General features: G+C 38.2%; 1 protein-coding gene across 1 annotated transcript in view; it reads right to left on the bottom strand.

Moving 5' to 3' along the window:
* Nucleotides 1–14,555: 14,555 nt before the first annotated feature.
* The window catches only part of LOC121381698 (putative ammonium transporter 1), a 28,512-nt gene continuing 27,020 nt past the window's right edge, over nucleotides 14,556–16,047 (bottom strand). The window contains exon 7 of the mRNA XM_041511043.1: nucleotides 14,556–14,708. Coding sequence (XP_041366977.1) covers nucleotides 14,556–14,708 — 153 coding nt within the window. The remainder of the gene's footprint in view (nucleotides 14,709–16,047) is intronic.

Here is a 16,047-nt window from a genome sequence, read left to right as displayed (position 1 = left end):
GAAACACAATGAAAAAGCAAATACAACTTTTCATTGCAAATAACGACAAACTATTAATGAATTGATGGATAATGTAATATGACATTAATGAATGGTATTCTTGAGATACATTCACATGGAAACATGGCCAGTTATCATCAGTAATCGAGTTGCATTCGTAATCGAAACGTTCAACCCCCTCATATCAAGGTCAGTCTCTGGAGTGTCCATCATTGGCCCGTGAGCATGCGTGAAGACAACGGGGAAAGGATTTGGCACAAACATCTCAAATAAGCCACAGGAATGTTCCTCCACTCCTCCTGTAACGCCTGTGCAAGCTCAGCGACGTTACGCGGTGGTGGCTGGCGGTGACGTACACGACGTCCTAACTCATCCACATGTGTTCAATTGGGTTCAACTCCGGTGAAACGGCGGGCCAGTTCATAACGGTGATACCGGCTTGTTGCAGGAATGCCTGGGTAATTATTGCAGTATGTGGACGGGCATTGTCTTGTTGAAACAGAAGGGGACCTCCTGGTCTTCGGTGACGGTGCAAAAGTGGCTGGAGAACTGGTCTTAAAGGTTGCACAGTACCAAAGAAGAGAGTTAAATATTTAAGTAATATGTGACATTGATTATTTGTGTAAATACTATTATCCATTGACAATAAATAAATACACTTTTATTTATTATACAGTTGTTATGCATTATATACCGGAGGTTGAAACTAATGCGGGATACCCCCAAAAATGGAACTGCAATTTTCAGCAAAAATGACGGTTGCTATTAAAGGGACATTCCTGAGTTTGCTACACTTTTTAAGATGTTCTCGACTAACAGAGACTTTTTAACGATTGTAATTACATATCGAATATATTTTTCTGCATAAAATATTAGTGGCTGTATATTAAACGGGTTTCTGACCGTTCTAATATTTGTAATTGGTTAAATTTCCTTTTATTTGTTAAAATATAGTTTTTTCGTACGTACGAAATTATTTGAAGACAAAATACAGTTTGGGCTTCTTACAAATATTAAGACCACCAGAAACACATTGATTATACAGACACTGATATTCTAAACAAGAAACTATATTTAATATGTAACTTTAATCGTAGAAATATTTTATTAGTCGGAAACATCTTACAATGGAGCAAACATTGATTAAATCTCTTAAATGATACGTGAACTCCCATTTTCTTGCAAGTAGATTAGTTGTGAGGTGCCACACTTTCTATTGCTGTACTTCCTGGGTGTGTTGAAACGCTGCTTATATCAGTTTTATTAGTAAACGTTAACATTATCGGCAATAGGAATTGATTTGGTCTATTAGAACCTATAGCATATATTCACTATATTATCATTATTTTATATTGTGTGCCATTTACTGTTATTTGACAGTCATAACTGCTTAATTAGGTTACACTCAGGCATGGGAGTTCATAATGACCTTGACCTTGGCATTAATTTACTGTGCACTGCTGAGAATAGAGTTTGAAAAAAGTCTGTGCTGACAAATTGGAGATTTTGGCCCATAACAATGTGTATTTGAATGCAATTGGCTCTGGAATGACTATATTTAAATAACCTGATTTCTGCTGTAATTTGAACATACTTTTTAAGTTGGTGAATTATGTTTTAGGCAAATATGGGATTGTTTACAATTGTTTTTGTGAGTTTGGCAAAAACATTAAAATCTACAGAAGTGGGTTCTGTGTAGCCATTTTGCATTCTCTTCTTTATTTGTACACAAATATAAGCTTGGTAATGACAGCTTTAGGCCAGTTCATTAAATCCTGTCCATATATTCAGCGAGTTTTCTATAGTAAAGGGTATTTGAAGTATATACCAAGTACAAGAGCAATTTTGACACATTTGCTAATCTACCTAGGAGTGTGTTAGTATTATCTTCCATTATTACCACACTTGTAAAGCTATATGTTTCCAATATTACTATGTAAATGATTTGTTACATTACAGATTGTAGTAATGCATACAATATAAATATTATATTTAGTTAAAACAGAAAATAATTAAAGAAAAATGACTTTTGCACACTTTTGATGCATTGAATGTGCTTTTCTTATGACAAATAAAAAATAAAAATGTAAAACCCTAATGGTAACTCTAGATATGATACATGTTTGTAAACACCAATCACTGGACATTATTAATAAAATATCAACAGATATATTGGTAGCTGTCAGTGGATTTAATAATGCATATATAAAAACCAACTAGGCTGATGGGTTTGAAAATATTGCATTCAGTGACTTGACATCCAAGCATATTCCATACCTTGGGTGTTTTCCCCACCATGATGTGTACCGCATTAATTGACCACTATTTGTGGATGCAGTGGTGTTCATTTCAGATGTCACATGTAATATGCTTATTTTCTAGTGAAGTTCTTAACATATGCCCATTAAAGTCTTTCAAAACACAGGGTCACTGCAATAAATGAGTTTTAAGGTAATTATTTATTGGAAATGAGAGAGTCTGATTATGCATGGACACACTACATATACAACTAAGCATACACAACCAACCCATAGTATGTATCTTCAAGAGTAGTATTTTTATTTATTATTTGTTTTAAATATGATACATTGCATTTGTATACAACTTTGCATAACACGGAGTAAAAGCAGCTGCGGGTGTGATTGGTAGTAATATGTGACATTGATTATTTGTGCAAATACTATTATCCATTGACAATAAATAAATACACTTTTATTTGTTATACAGTTGTTATGCAATATATACCAGAGGTTGAAACTAATGCGGGGTACCCCCTAAAATGGAACTGCAATTTTCAGCAAAAATGACGGTTGCTATTAAAAACATTAATTAAATCTCTTAAATGATGTACTTCCTGGGTGTGTTGAAACGCTGCTTATATCAGTTTTATTCGTAAACGTTAACATTATCGGCAATAGGAATTGATTTGGTCTATTAGAACCTTAGAATAACGTCAACATAACGCTGGGCTGTAAGGGCATCGTGAACAATGATGAGATCACTCCTGAAATCACAGTTGATTGCCCCCCCCCCCCCATACCATCAGACAACCGCCGTCAAACCGATCACGTTCTCTCACACATCCGTCAGCGTACCGTTCATGGAGTCTCCTGTACACACGTGCTCTTCCATCGGCAAAGGAGACAGAGAAACGAGACTCATCTGAGAAAACAATACTCCGGTAAAAGGCTGGTGGATGATTACCAGCAGCACGATGTCGCGGTGTCATGATGTTACCGTTGTACGGGCGTCTGCATCTGAGTCCAGCCATTCTGAGTCGACGGATGACCGTCATTGGATGTATAGGCCTTCCATGACATCCTATCATGTTGCTTGCTGTCATCGTCGCAGTTCTGAACCGATCACAGAGGTGGTGTCGTCGAATCTGCCGATCTTGGCGTTGGGTCGTAACGGGATGTTGACCAGGTCGAGGTCGATCACGGACACTCCCGGTCTGTTGATGACGTTGAACAAGTCGTCCACTAGTTAATGGATGGACTCTTAAGGTCCTAGCAACTTGGCTTTGCGAAGTTCCCCCTTGAACCATGCCCAACGCTCGCTCCCTTTGTTCTTCTCTGAGTCGTGGCATTCTTAATGTGACGAGGAATATGACACCGTTACGTGACTTTTATGTGTCCACATACTGGCATTTCATGTGCATTGCATGCAGCATGATTGAGCATGTAGTGAACGCATTTCACACCATTTTGTGTGTTTCTGCTATTGTATATTTCACGAGAACAAAACCAGGATTAAAACCCAGACAAAAGTACCAATCAATGGCTTCCTCTCATAAATTGTTATTTTAAGTCCTATAAATATATTTTTCATTAATCACAACAAAATATTGAAAAATATCTGTTTTGCGTTTTCATTGTGTGTCAGTATATATTTATGTAGAACCACAGTGTAAGTAGCTGTGGGTGAAAAGTATAATACAATACATAAAATCAAGGTAAGTATATTTTAAAAGTTTGTATAGAAGTGAAAGTGTTTTAAAAGCTTTACAATTAATTCTGGATGGATTCCAAAACATTTCTGTTGCCAAATATATCATTTTTCGTTGGCTTGAAATGATCACAGTCCACCAAAATGTGGCGCACAGTCAGTGTACACTGATAGTGTTCACACTGAGGAGGAGGGTCCTTCTTTAAAATAAATGAATGCGTCAAATATGTATGGCCGATGCGAGCACGGCACAAGACTACTTCATCCTTCCTGCATCGCCTGTAGGATGACTGCTACTCTCCCAGAACTGGCTTGACAGAATGAAGCTTGTTCGCAACCGCACCTTCCCAATCATCTTGCCAAGTCGAAAAGATAAATTTAAAAACACTGTAGGGGACACCAACATGGACACGGGGCAAGTTCAAAGCGTGGTATATTTAGAACACACACACACACACATATTTATTTGATAGGTGTTTTTTAGATTGTATGAAAAGAAAGTTTGAGGCCCTAGTACATTTTAAATGACTGGTGTTTAACATAATGATAGTTAGCACTGTATAGCTAGACGTTTATTCATTTCTATGGCAGCGGGATTAAATAATAATCGTAACCATTTTGCATTAATATTATATACGCAGTCCTCGTCTGTTGCGGCCGTGGTTCATATAGCCGAGATCAAGCAATAGACGAACTTGTTGGCCTATTTCAAATTAAAAAACGGGGGTGGGGAAAGTGTAGTAATAAACTCTGGATTTTGTACTAGAATAAAGAGAATTTATGGCTATACTATCAAGGGTTTTTTCCCGTCTTGAAAAGAAAGTTGAACATTAAAATATTATATTGAAAGTTGTTTCTGGCATACTTCGTAATTCACCCGAAGCATTTCGTATAGCCACGGCATAATTCCGAATGTTTTCAAATTCTGTTCAAATCACTGGCATAATTCTGCAAGTAAGGTTCTGATTGGTCAAATGAAAGGTCAACTGGACATGAGCTCCAATGGGGTGCTGCTAATTTTAATTAGATTACAAACCAAACGACCACAATACAGAAATATAAACAACAATAAAGAGTAAGCAGTGTCCAGATCCAGAAAATGCCGTTAAAATGCCTCAATATCACCGAAAGCAATGATTGTGCAGGCGCGTGTGGTCGAATTGTAGCTGTGAAGAGTCTAGAGTTTGTATGGGGATAGAGTCATGCTGCCTAGAATATATATATATATATATATATACTCTCCCCGTTCAACACGCGCCTTTTGTCATTGACAGGACTGTTTTGTACATGTGACGATGTAAATAACTGAAAAGAACTAGTGGGATATAATATTGTTACGACATCGCTACCTGTTCATAAAATGGGTAAGAAAATACTGGCGATGGTAGGTACTGAGGACGGGACGTAGCCCATTGGTATAGCGCTCGCCTGATGCGCAGTCGGTCTAGGATCGATCCTCGTCAGTGGGCCCATTGGTCTATTTCTCGGTCTAGCCAGTGCTCCACGAATGGTATATCAAAGACCGGGGTATGTGCTGTTCTGTCTGTGGGATTGTGCATATAAAAGATTCTTTGCTACTAATGGAAAAATGTAGCGGGTTTCCTCTCTACGACTATATGTCAGAATTACCAAATGTTTGACATAAGTAGCCGATGATTAATAAATCAACGTGCTCTAGTGCTGTCGTTGAACAGAAACAAACTTAAATTTAGTTACTGGGTTCGCGTCCCCGGAGTCTCCTACTCAGCATGAGTTTTAACGTCCAAATGGGGAGGTGTAAGTCCGCTTTATCAATGTCTCTCACACGAACCAAGGTGCGGGATGTGGTAACGTGCGTGCATGATGCGCGATCGGTCTAGGATCAATCCCTGTCAGTGGATGCATTGGGTTATCTCTTGTTCCAGCCAGTACTATACAACTGGCTTAACAAAGACCGTAGTATGTACTATCCTGTCTGTTGGATGATGCATATAAAAGATCCTTTGCTGCTAATAGAAAAACGTAGCTCATGAAGTGGTACTATATGTTAAGTGCGTCGTTAAATAAACCATTTTATTCTTTCTTTATGTCTTTCTTTCATTCTTTGCTCGTCAAAGTCTAGACCACGCCCAGCTATATCTCACTAACAAGTAACAACTAACCATTAAGTCACTGTCCTGAACAGAACCTTCCCTGAATCACATTCAAATGATATAATATATAATATAAGAACCATCACGTTAACAGCAAAACTAATATTGACAGAGAGACGAAAATCCACTTGAACTGCTCTTGCGGAATGTCAAGTAGCTGCGTAAGAACTTCAATGCCATAACAGAAGAATGCTCAATACAAAATGGCAGTCCTAAATATACATTGGCTAAGGGTACGTTTACCCAGTACTCAAATATCTGGGTAGCACATAGTGATTCACTACCTGTCACAGGGGATTCTATAATACCCGTAACTGAATAAAACACGATTATCAAAATATCTCTCCTAACTGTATATCTATTAGATCTCTCTGTAACAGGCTGTTAAACCCTAGTATGGCTCGTCTCTAGGTATGATCAGAGATACGATCTTATATAAAGTATATATTAATATAGCACGTTAGTTCTCTAGAAACACAACAAAAACACAATACACTTTGGAATCTGTATTAATCTACGCTGACAAATGTACAGCCGTAGTAGTAATTAATAACAGCAATAATAACAACCCAGAACTGATCACTTAATTAGTTAATCTCTAGGTGTCTAGTTACACAATATGCGAATCACTTCACCGTTACACCACACCCACACGTGTGATAATTGAGAAACGCTTCCAGGAGAAGTTAATTAATAAAGGAATTACAACACCATTCCTAACTGGTTAATTTTTAATTAACCCTTACTACTCGTTCAGTAACGTGTGATAATTTAGGAACGCTTCCAGGGGAACTTAATTAATAAAGGAATTACAGCTCTATTCCTAACGGGTTAATTTTTAATTACCCCTAACTACTCATTCAGTAACCTTGTAACACAGAATTAATACTGGTACCGATCACAATAAAGACAATAACCTACAGTGTACCTAGGTCGTCTAGGATGACTGGCTAAGCTTTATATTACCAAATACTCGTATAATGTTAGAACAAAAAGTCTACGATTTACTTCGTCAGATGACCGAAGACACTGTCTAAAGAATATTGGTATAATACAGTATTAAAATATTTAAAGTCACATCAATCACATCAAGGTTATACACAGAGCAGAAATGATATTTACCAAAGTCCAAACGGACTAACGTTCCCTCGGAGCCTTCCTATTCGTTCTCCTCGATATCTCTAAAACACTAGCTATTTATTATAAATCAGGATTCGCCTGGGGGTACAAGGCGGTACCTCCCCCTATCATCTGATATTTCACCTCTACTAGTGTCGGTATATTTCTCTCTGATCGTCAGACTTACTGACGCCTTCGTCGCCAAATCACGGGTGTAAAACCCGCACTCGCAGAGGTATTACGTAACTACTCGCCACATGGCCTCCAAAGCTGGACTAAGTGCATATTGGAATGCCCGATCGCGCGAAGTATTACGTAACAAGTTGCCCACTTGGGCTACGGGCAATGAAACTGCACACGGCCCTCTAACACAAATAAAATCGCCACAGGCGAAAACAAATTTAAGAGCATGTTCCGCCACACTACCTATACGGGGCAACAGCACTGGTATTTAGTAATATTTGCAAATAAAGCAAATAACAGCAGCTATTCTAATGCGCATTTGTTCATTGGATACATATTCCTCAGTTATAGGCACAGATCAAGCTTTTTTAAAAGGAGAGGGGAGGGGATGCTATTAATATAATATAGTCCAGTGGTTTTGATAGACGCTTTAATACATGACAATTCAAAATTATCTCACTCGGGACATAAACGTTACACGAAATAGCTCGTTTAACATGCTATAAATATTTAATTTCGTTACTGAAGTTGAATACATGAGTGGCCGATAGATTCCATTTATTTTAGAAAGAGTTGTTTTAAAACGTATCCAAAGAGCGAAAGTGAGTTGGATACGTTTTTTAAACAACGAGTTATATGATAAATAGTATTTAATGGACAGGAATGTAGTATTGTATTTCTTACATATCATCAATAAAATAAATTTAAACGTCTTTTTTAAAACTGAAATCTATTTACGGCCCTAGCGCTTGCGATTTACACTATATCGGGAGGCCTCCCCTCTAACCCCCCAAACCCCCCCCCAAAAAAAAAACCCCCACAACAACAACAAATAAATAAAATACAACCCAACACGAAAACAAAACAACAATAACTCCACGATAAACCAGTCAACGAGAAAGACGGTGGACATATTGACCACATTTTCAAGTAAAACAAAGTAGATAACATTTCACTCAGCTTTTTTTGTCGTGACATTTTTGAGTTACAATTTTCAATATGTTGTTATTTTAACAATATTTGACATATGGGCCTAAACGGTTCATACAAGGTCTTACATATTCATATAGTAATGTGTGTCACATATTAAAATTACAGTCCCAGACAATTCTATATTGAGTAGTTTTATCGTTTTCTTTTTCGCCCATAACATACAAATCAGTTTCAGGTTAACTTGTATTTTACAGAGCAATCGATTTCTTTTTTTTTTACATTGGATGATATAGTAGTGGCGATCTGGTCATCACCTAGGAGAATGAATGAATAAATGTTTAACGAAACCCCAGCACGAAAAATACATCGGCTATTGGGTGTCAAACTATGGTAAATGGAAAACTAAAGTGATGAGCAACATCAATATAAAAATTGAAGATTTAAATAAAAACACAGTGTAAAGAACTGGGCAAAAAAATTATACAAATATCAGAGATAGATAAAATTAAAATTTAGAATAAAAGCCAGTATCACCTAAAAATTGTAGTATAAGTTCCGGATAGAATCGAAAGGATTCCATCAAAGAACGTTGTCCAAATATATCTTTTCTAGTTTCCTTGAGCTGAGTACACTCCACCAAAATGTGGCGTACCGTCAGAAGACACTGACAGTACTCACACTGAGGTGGAAGATCTTTCTTCAAGATAAATGAATGGGTCAAGTATGTATGACCGATGCGAGCACGACACAGGACTATTTCATCCTTCCTGCACTGTATAGAAGGACTGCCACTCTCCCAAGACTGGCTTGATAGCATGAAGCTTGTTCGCAATCGCACCGTCCCAATCATGTTGCCAAGTCGAAACAATAAATTGATTGATACTGTCACGGGGATTCTATAATACCCGTAACTGAATGAAACACGATTGTCCAAATATCTCTCCTAACTGTATATATATTAGATCTCTCTGTAACAAGCAGTTATACCAGCTGTGTGTGTGTGTGGCTCGTCTAGGTACCTGGCTGAAATTTCTTCTTATCACCCTGTTGTATAGAGCTACCCTGTACTGCCTGAGCTTTGTGTATTAACACGTAGTCATCTGCCACTATGCCTGCCTCCTCTATCCTTTTGACATCACGATCCTCTAAATGAATACGTAAGCTAACTGGTAATCCATTTTTAATGTCCTGTAAGATCAACAACTCCCGTAACTCGGTATATGACTCTACCTGATGAGACACCACCCATTTATCAAACATCCCTGCCTTCTTAGCCACAAACTCACTATAAGACTGACCCTGCGTTTTTATCAACTCGCTATACCGTAAACGATAATCATCAGGTCGTAATTCATACGCCCTCAACACTGCCGCCTTAACTAGGTCGTACTGACTTGCTCGCTCATCACTCATTGAATTATAAGCTACACTAGCCTTCCCCTTAAACTTAGACACGGCTAACAACATGTCTACCTCCTGATCATCAAATACAGGCACTGATCTATAAGCCTCCGACATGTTAAAACCATTTCCTGCCTCACGTCTAACTTCTTCAGTATTCAACTTTAACTCATGTTCCACTTTTAATTTTGTTAACTGGAATTCTCTATCCCTATCTCTCTCTTCTCTCTCTCTCTCTCTCTCTCTCTCTCTCTCTCTCTCTCTCTCTCTCTATCTTCTTTTTCTCTATCCCTCTCTCTCTCTCTCTCTCTTCTCTATCTAATGCACGTTCTTCTCTTTCTCTCTCTTTCTCTTCTCTATCTCTATCTCTATCTAATGCACGTTCTTCGCTTTCGTACTCAAGTTTTTTTTTTTTTTTTTTTTGGTTTTTTTAAAGCTAATTGTTGTTCCACACTTAACTCATTTATCTCTATCTCTGGAACAATCTCACTGTCTTCCATAACAGGCCTATCACCAAACACTTCCTGGATAATAATTGTCTTTATATCACCTAAGGTTTTAGCTGATGTTAAATCAATTTCTCGCTCACCCGCGATTTCAACTAACTCGGCCTTACGTGCTCGCTTAATCTCCACTACACTGAGCGTAGGCCTATCCAGCAAATTCGTATCCATGTTTAGATATGACGCACTTATTATTAATTAATTTTCTAGTGAACAACGTTGCTACTTCTGGTTATTTGTAAAAATAATTTATAAAGCCCCCATTTACAAACAATACTTTTTTTAAATATGCATGTCCCGTTTCAGATCCGGGACGAGCGCCCCAATTTTCACTCCTGTCACGGGGATTCTATAATATGGTATGATCAGAGATACGATTTTATATAAAGTATATATTATTATAGCACGTTTAGTTCACTAGAAAACACAACAAAAACACAATACACTTTGGAATCTGTATTAACCTACGCTGACAAATGTACTGCCGCAGTAGTTAATTAACAACAACAAATAATAACAACCCAGAACTGATCACTTAATTAGTTAATCTCTAGGTGTCTAGTTTACACAATATGCTAATCACTTCACCGTGACACAACACCCACACGTGTGATAATTGAGAAACGCTTCCAGGAGAACTTAATTAATAAAGGAATTACAACTGTATTCCTAACTGGTTAATTTTTAATTAACCCTTAACTACTCATTCAGTAACCTTGTAATACAGACTTAATACTGGTACCTATCACAATAAAGACAATAACCTACAGTTTACCTAGGTCCTCTAGGATGACTGGCTAAGCTTTATATATATAGAACAGTGAGCATACAGAATTACTGCGTCAGATGACCGGCAGCACCGTCTAAATAATATTGGTATAATACAGTATTAAAATATTTAAAGTCACATCAATCACATCAAGGTTATACACAGAGCAGAAAATATATATAATTACCAGTCCGGACGGACAGCGATCCCCTGGATCCTTCCTTATGTTTATCCCTGATATATCTAAAATCCTAGCTATTTATTCAAAACTATCAGAGACAGCGAATATCGCCTGGGGGCACAACGCGGTACCTCACCTATCATTTGATATTTCCACCTCTCCCAGAGTCGGTATATTTTCTTAGATCGCCAGACTGGCTGTCGCCATTCGCCAAATTCACGGTCGTCGAAACCGCACTCGCAGAGGTATTACGTAACTACTGGCCACATGGCCTCCACAACTGGACTAAGTGCATATTAGGATGCACGGTCGCGCGAAGGTATTACGTAACAAAGTGACCACCTGGGCTAAATGCATTTGGAACTGCACACGGCCCTCTAAAACAATTAATATCGCCACAGGCGAAAAGAAATTAAGAGCATGTACCGTCACAGATACCATGTTTAAAATCAGTATACGGTACACCAACCCTGGCATGGGGCAAATCCAAAGCAGACTTACCCCTGATGCCAACATGGCTGGGCACTCAACAAAATTCAATATCGTTATTGGCAATGGATAAAAAGACACACTTTCGTATCACCATCCCAATTAAGGGATGGTCCATCTTCATATTGCGCAAAGCTCGGAGACACGAAAGTGTCACCTAGGAGAAGCCAGCAGCATGATTTCAAATTATAATCACACGCATATGTGTTATCGATGTTATAGTAGTGGCCAATCTAATTAAAATTAGCTCCACTATTACATGTGGATCTAACACCAGCCAGTTGGAGCTCATGTCCACCAATCAAAATCTTACTTGCAGAATCCTGCCAGTGATTTAAAACTAACAACACTGCGTAGTTCCCAATGTCCAGGTAACATTTCGTCTGTAAATAATAATTTAAATATTGACCAATCACACTTCGCCTTTTATAACGTTATTTGGGAGCATACAAATTCTAAAAATATCGGGCGAGTCTATTTTAGTGGCCGCAGTACAGCGAACCATACCAATACGTACGGGGTGGGTTATCAGTCTTCAATTTTACATTAAAAAATATTTATTTATTTATAAAAAAACCCCAACTAAATCAGTCTTCAATTTTACATTACAAATTATTTATTTTATAAAATAAAACATGTTTTAAGGCATTCGTAATTCACACGAAACATGTCGTATACCCTCAGGATAATTCTGAATTTTTTCAAACTGGCTGGTGTTAGATCACATGTAATAGTGGATCTAATTTTAATTAGACTGAGTAGTGGCGAACTGGTCATCACCTGGGAGAAGCCAGTAGCATGACTTCAAATTATTACCACACGTATATTTGTTATCACATGTGTGTAAGAAATGGTTGTAGAACATCTTACAATGGGAGAACACTCGAGACAGTCTATTTAACAACCACCTCGAAAAAAAGCAGATTGAATAGTTGGCCTGATTGCAGCCTTTTGACCACCTCATTCTGAACAAAGTACACAGCTAAAGCCGAAAACACACCTACATGTAATTGTGAACAAAGTATACAGCTAAGGCCCGAAACACACCTAAGCATGATCTGGGGGTATGGGTCTGGACAACAGGGCACAGACATAATGTCTGGTCTATTTTTACTTCTGGGTCTGTAGCTATTATGTGTTATCAATATATAGCTTCTTCTATAAATACCAATAAATTGTGATAATTTTACTGTAAAAAAAAAATTAAAACATAAGTTTCGAACATTAAGCAGCTCCACGTCATCACAGACGCGGTGTGTTTTATCACATTCGATTCACTGCGTTTCTTTTTCGACTGGTACTTTACTCGCCAAACACAGACCCAGCGGCAATATTTTTGTCTGCCTAACTTTAGGTACTTTATGTTCAGAAATATATTAAACAAACAAAACTATTTGAGAAATAAAACTCTCTTCAATTAAATTATAATTAGTTGTGCGGAACACGTCTTAAGTATTCATTTCTTTTGTTCTCTTTCATCCTTTTCAATTTCATTATTTGTCTTTGCTTTCTTTTTTCTATATATTTACTTTGTTTTTGAATATCTATATTCTTTCAAATATTTGCAGTCGTCGTATTCTTTAATATATTGTAAATAGAAAAGGGCCTCGTAAGTTGGTTAATATGTGTCCAATCATTTTGTTAATACATGTATGTCTGTCTGACATTCCTGAGTTTGCTGCATTGTACGATGTTTTCGACTAATAAAATAGTTCTACGATTAAATTTACATATTAAATATATTTTCTTGTTTAGAATATCAGTGTCTATATATTCAACGTGTTTCTAAAAATATATTTGATATGTAATTACAATCGTTAAAAAGTCTGTTAGTCGATAAAATCTAAAAAATTGCAGCAAACTCAGGAATGTCCCTTTAATATATTGTAAATAAAAAAGGGCCTATATCTGTCTGTCTATCTGACTATGTATATATATCTATGTATCTGTGTATCCGTCGGTCCGTTCGTCAACACAAACCACCACCCACCCACGGCCACCCACCCATCCATCTGTACATCCACCCATCCATCCAACAAACCGTACATCCACCCACACATCCACCTATTCATCCATCCTTCCTACCATCCATTCATCCACACACTCATCCATCCATCCACCCATCCAAACATCCATCCATCCTACCATCCATCCATCCATCCATCCATCCACCCACCCATCCTTCCACCCTCTCACCCATCCGTCCATCCATCCATCCACCCACCCACCCACCCATCCATCCATTCTATCATGTACACGACAACCCACCCATCCTACCATCCATTCTTCCATCGACACATCCACCCATCCATCTTACCGTCCACCCACTCACCCACCCACCCATCCTCCATCCATCCACCTACACACCCATCCACATACACCCACCCACCCACACACACACCGCCAAAACCAACTCACCCATCAATCCATCCATCCATCCAACCAAACATCAACACATCCACCGACCCAAACACCCATCCATTCACCCTTTCTGCCGTGCACACATCCACCCACCCATCCTACCATCCGTCCTTCCACCCACCCATCCTCATACACCACCCACCAATCCAGCCACCCACACAGCCAAAACCAACCCACCCATCCATCCATCCAACCATCCAGCCACCCACACAGCCAAAACCAACCCACCCACCCATCCTCCATCCATCCACCTACCCACCCATCCACATACACACCGCCAAAACCAACTCACCCATCCATCCACCAATCGACACATCCACCCATCCATCTACCCACCAACCCACACAGCCAAAACCAACCCACCCATCCATTCATCCATCAATCCAACCATCCATCCAATCATCAACACATCCACCACCCCACCCACCCATCCATCCATACATCTATCTGTCCCATATGCAATACAATATTATGTTTCAATAAGGCTTACCAGCAACAGCATCCAGTGGGTCATCAATCCACATCTTGACCATAAACCAGGCCCAGAACTGGTAGGAGATCGAGGCGAACACACCCACTATACAGGCACACCACGGGTAGATGACGTTACACCCGGCGCACGCGGCAACCTATAAACACAATAATTCTTCAGGAATTGGTAGTTTAAAGGTTTATTATCACAATTGCTTGCGGCAAACTGTAAACACAATCATTCTTCAGGGATTCGTATTTTAAAGATATATTATCAGGGTTGAAAATTAGCAGTCGCCCGGTCGCCCGTGGCGACCTTTATTTGCTATGGGCGACTAAGAATTTTACAAAGGTAGTCCGTTAGGCGACCATCGATATTAGGGTCTGGCTAGTATGGTACCAGTTAAAAAAACAAAGACACTGAAACTGAATCGATTGTGACAAAACACATCGCGTCTGTGTTGTCGCGAACTACAGCAGCAGAAACATAGAGCATGCTCTATATTTTAACAGCGCCAGATTCAGCTCGTGGCTGTGAGCCGGGTCTTCTAAAAATAGAGCTCAAAACGTATTGAAGACAATACATGTATTTTTTAAATCTAGAAGTCGTCGGCTTATTAGAATGGACTGGATACGCCATAATTATCTAGTAGAGCTACTGTTTGACAATTGTTATTCAATGTTATGGTAAAAAGGAATCATATTTAATTAGCTTACATTATTCTGGGACAAAATCAAAATCTATATTGTAGTGTTAACACGCACTAACGTGAGCGCATGCGCATATATACGAATAACAATGACCTTTTCCATTACTACAGCCCAGGGTTTATTCCAAAGGTCAGTTAACTGATTGTCGTTGTCAATATTGTTTTAAATTTAACCGATTTGCGTTAAATAAGAACATATCAGATCTAGTCTTGACACCAAGACTTACATAATGACATAACTGTCCAAATATTACTGTAATAAACAATAAGTACACCGTTATGCTATGTAATATAATAACTAAGTACATCGTACATTTTGGTGAAATGTTGGGTTTTTTTTACATATTTATTTTTCTTTGATATTCATTTTATTAGTAGCCTACTACTGTAGCATTTGCAATATCCAAATTAAATGCACGCGCGTGCGTGCTTCGTCCATTCCCGATGAAATCCGATACTGAAGATTGTACCCTTCTTGCATCGCCACAAAGAGGACTGCTACCCCGAGACTAGGTTTATATACTAAAACACGCGCAGTTCTACCTTTATTCTCTTTGTATTACATTATTTGTTTTTACTTCAGAGACAATGCAAGTGAAGCTGTATACCTCGGCTGTTCTAGCAGTTTGTTTTCACCCCAGTATTAAAATGAGATTTAATCATCATAACTTAATGGTAATTTGTAAAGAATTATTTTTATTTATACTGGATTTCTTTATTCTGTTTTTTTTCTTCAAAAAATGTTATTTGAGTTGGTATGGGATTAAAACTTAATAATATGTTTTAT

This window comes from Gigantopelta aegis, chromosome 9 (genome assembly GCF_016097555.1).
Source record: "Gigantopelta aegis isolate Gae_Host chromosome 9, Gae_host_genome, whole genome shotgun sequence".
In the NCBI taxonomy this organism is placed as follows: Eukaryota; Metazoa; Mollusca; class Gastropoda; order Neomphalida; family Peltospiridae; genus Gigantopelta; species Gigantopelta aegis.
The sequence above is the reverse complement of the archived record's forward strand: the minus strand, read 5'-3'. Positions and strand labels throughout refer to the sequence as shown.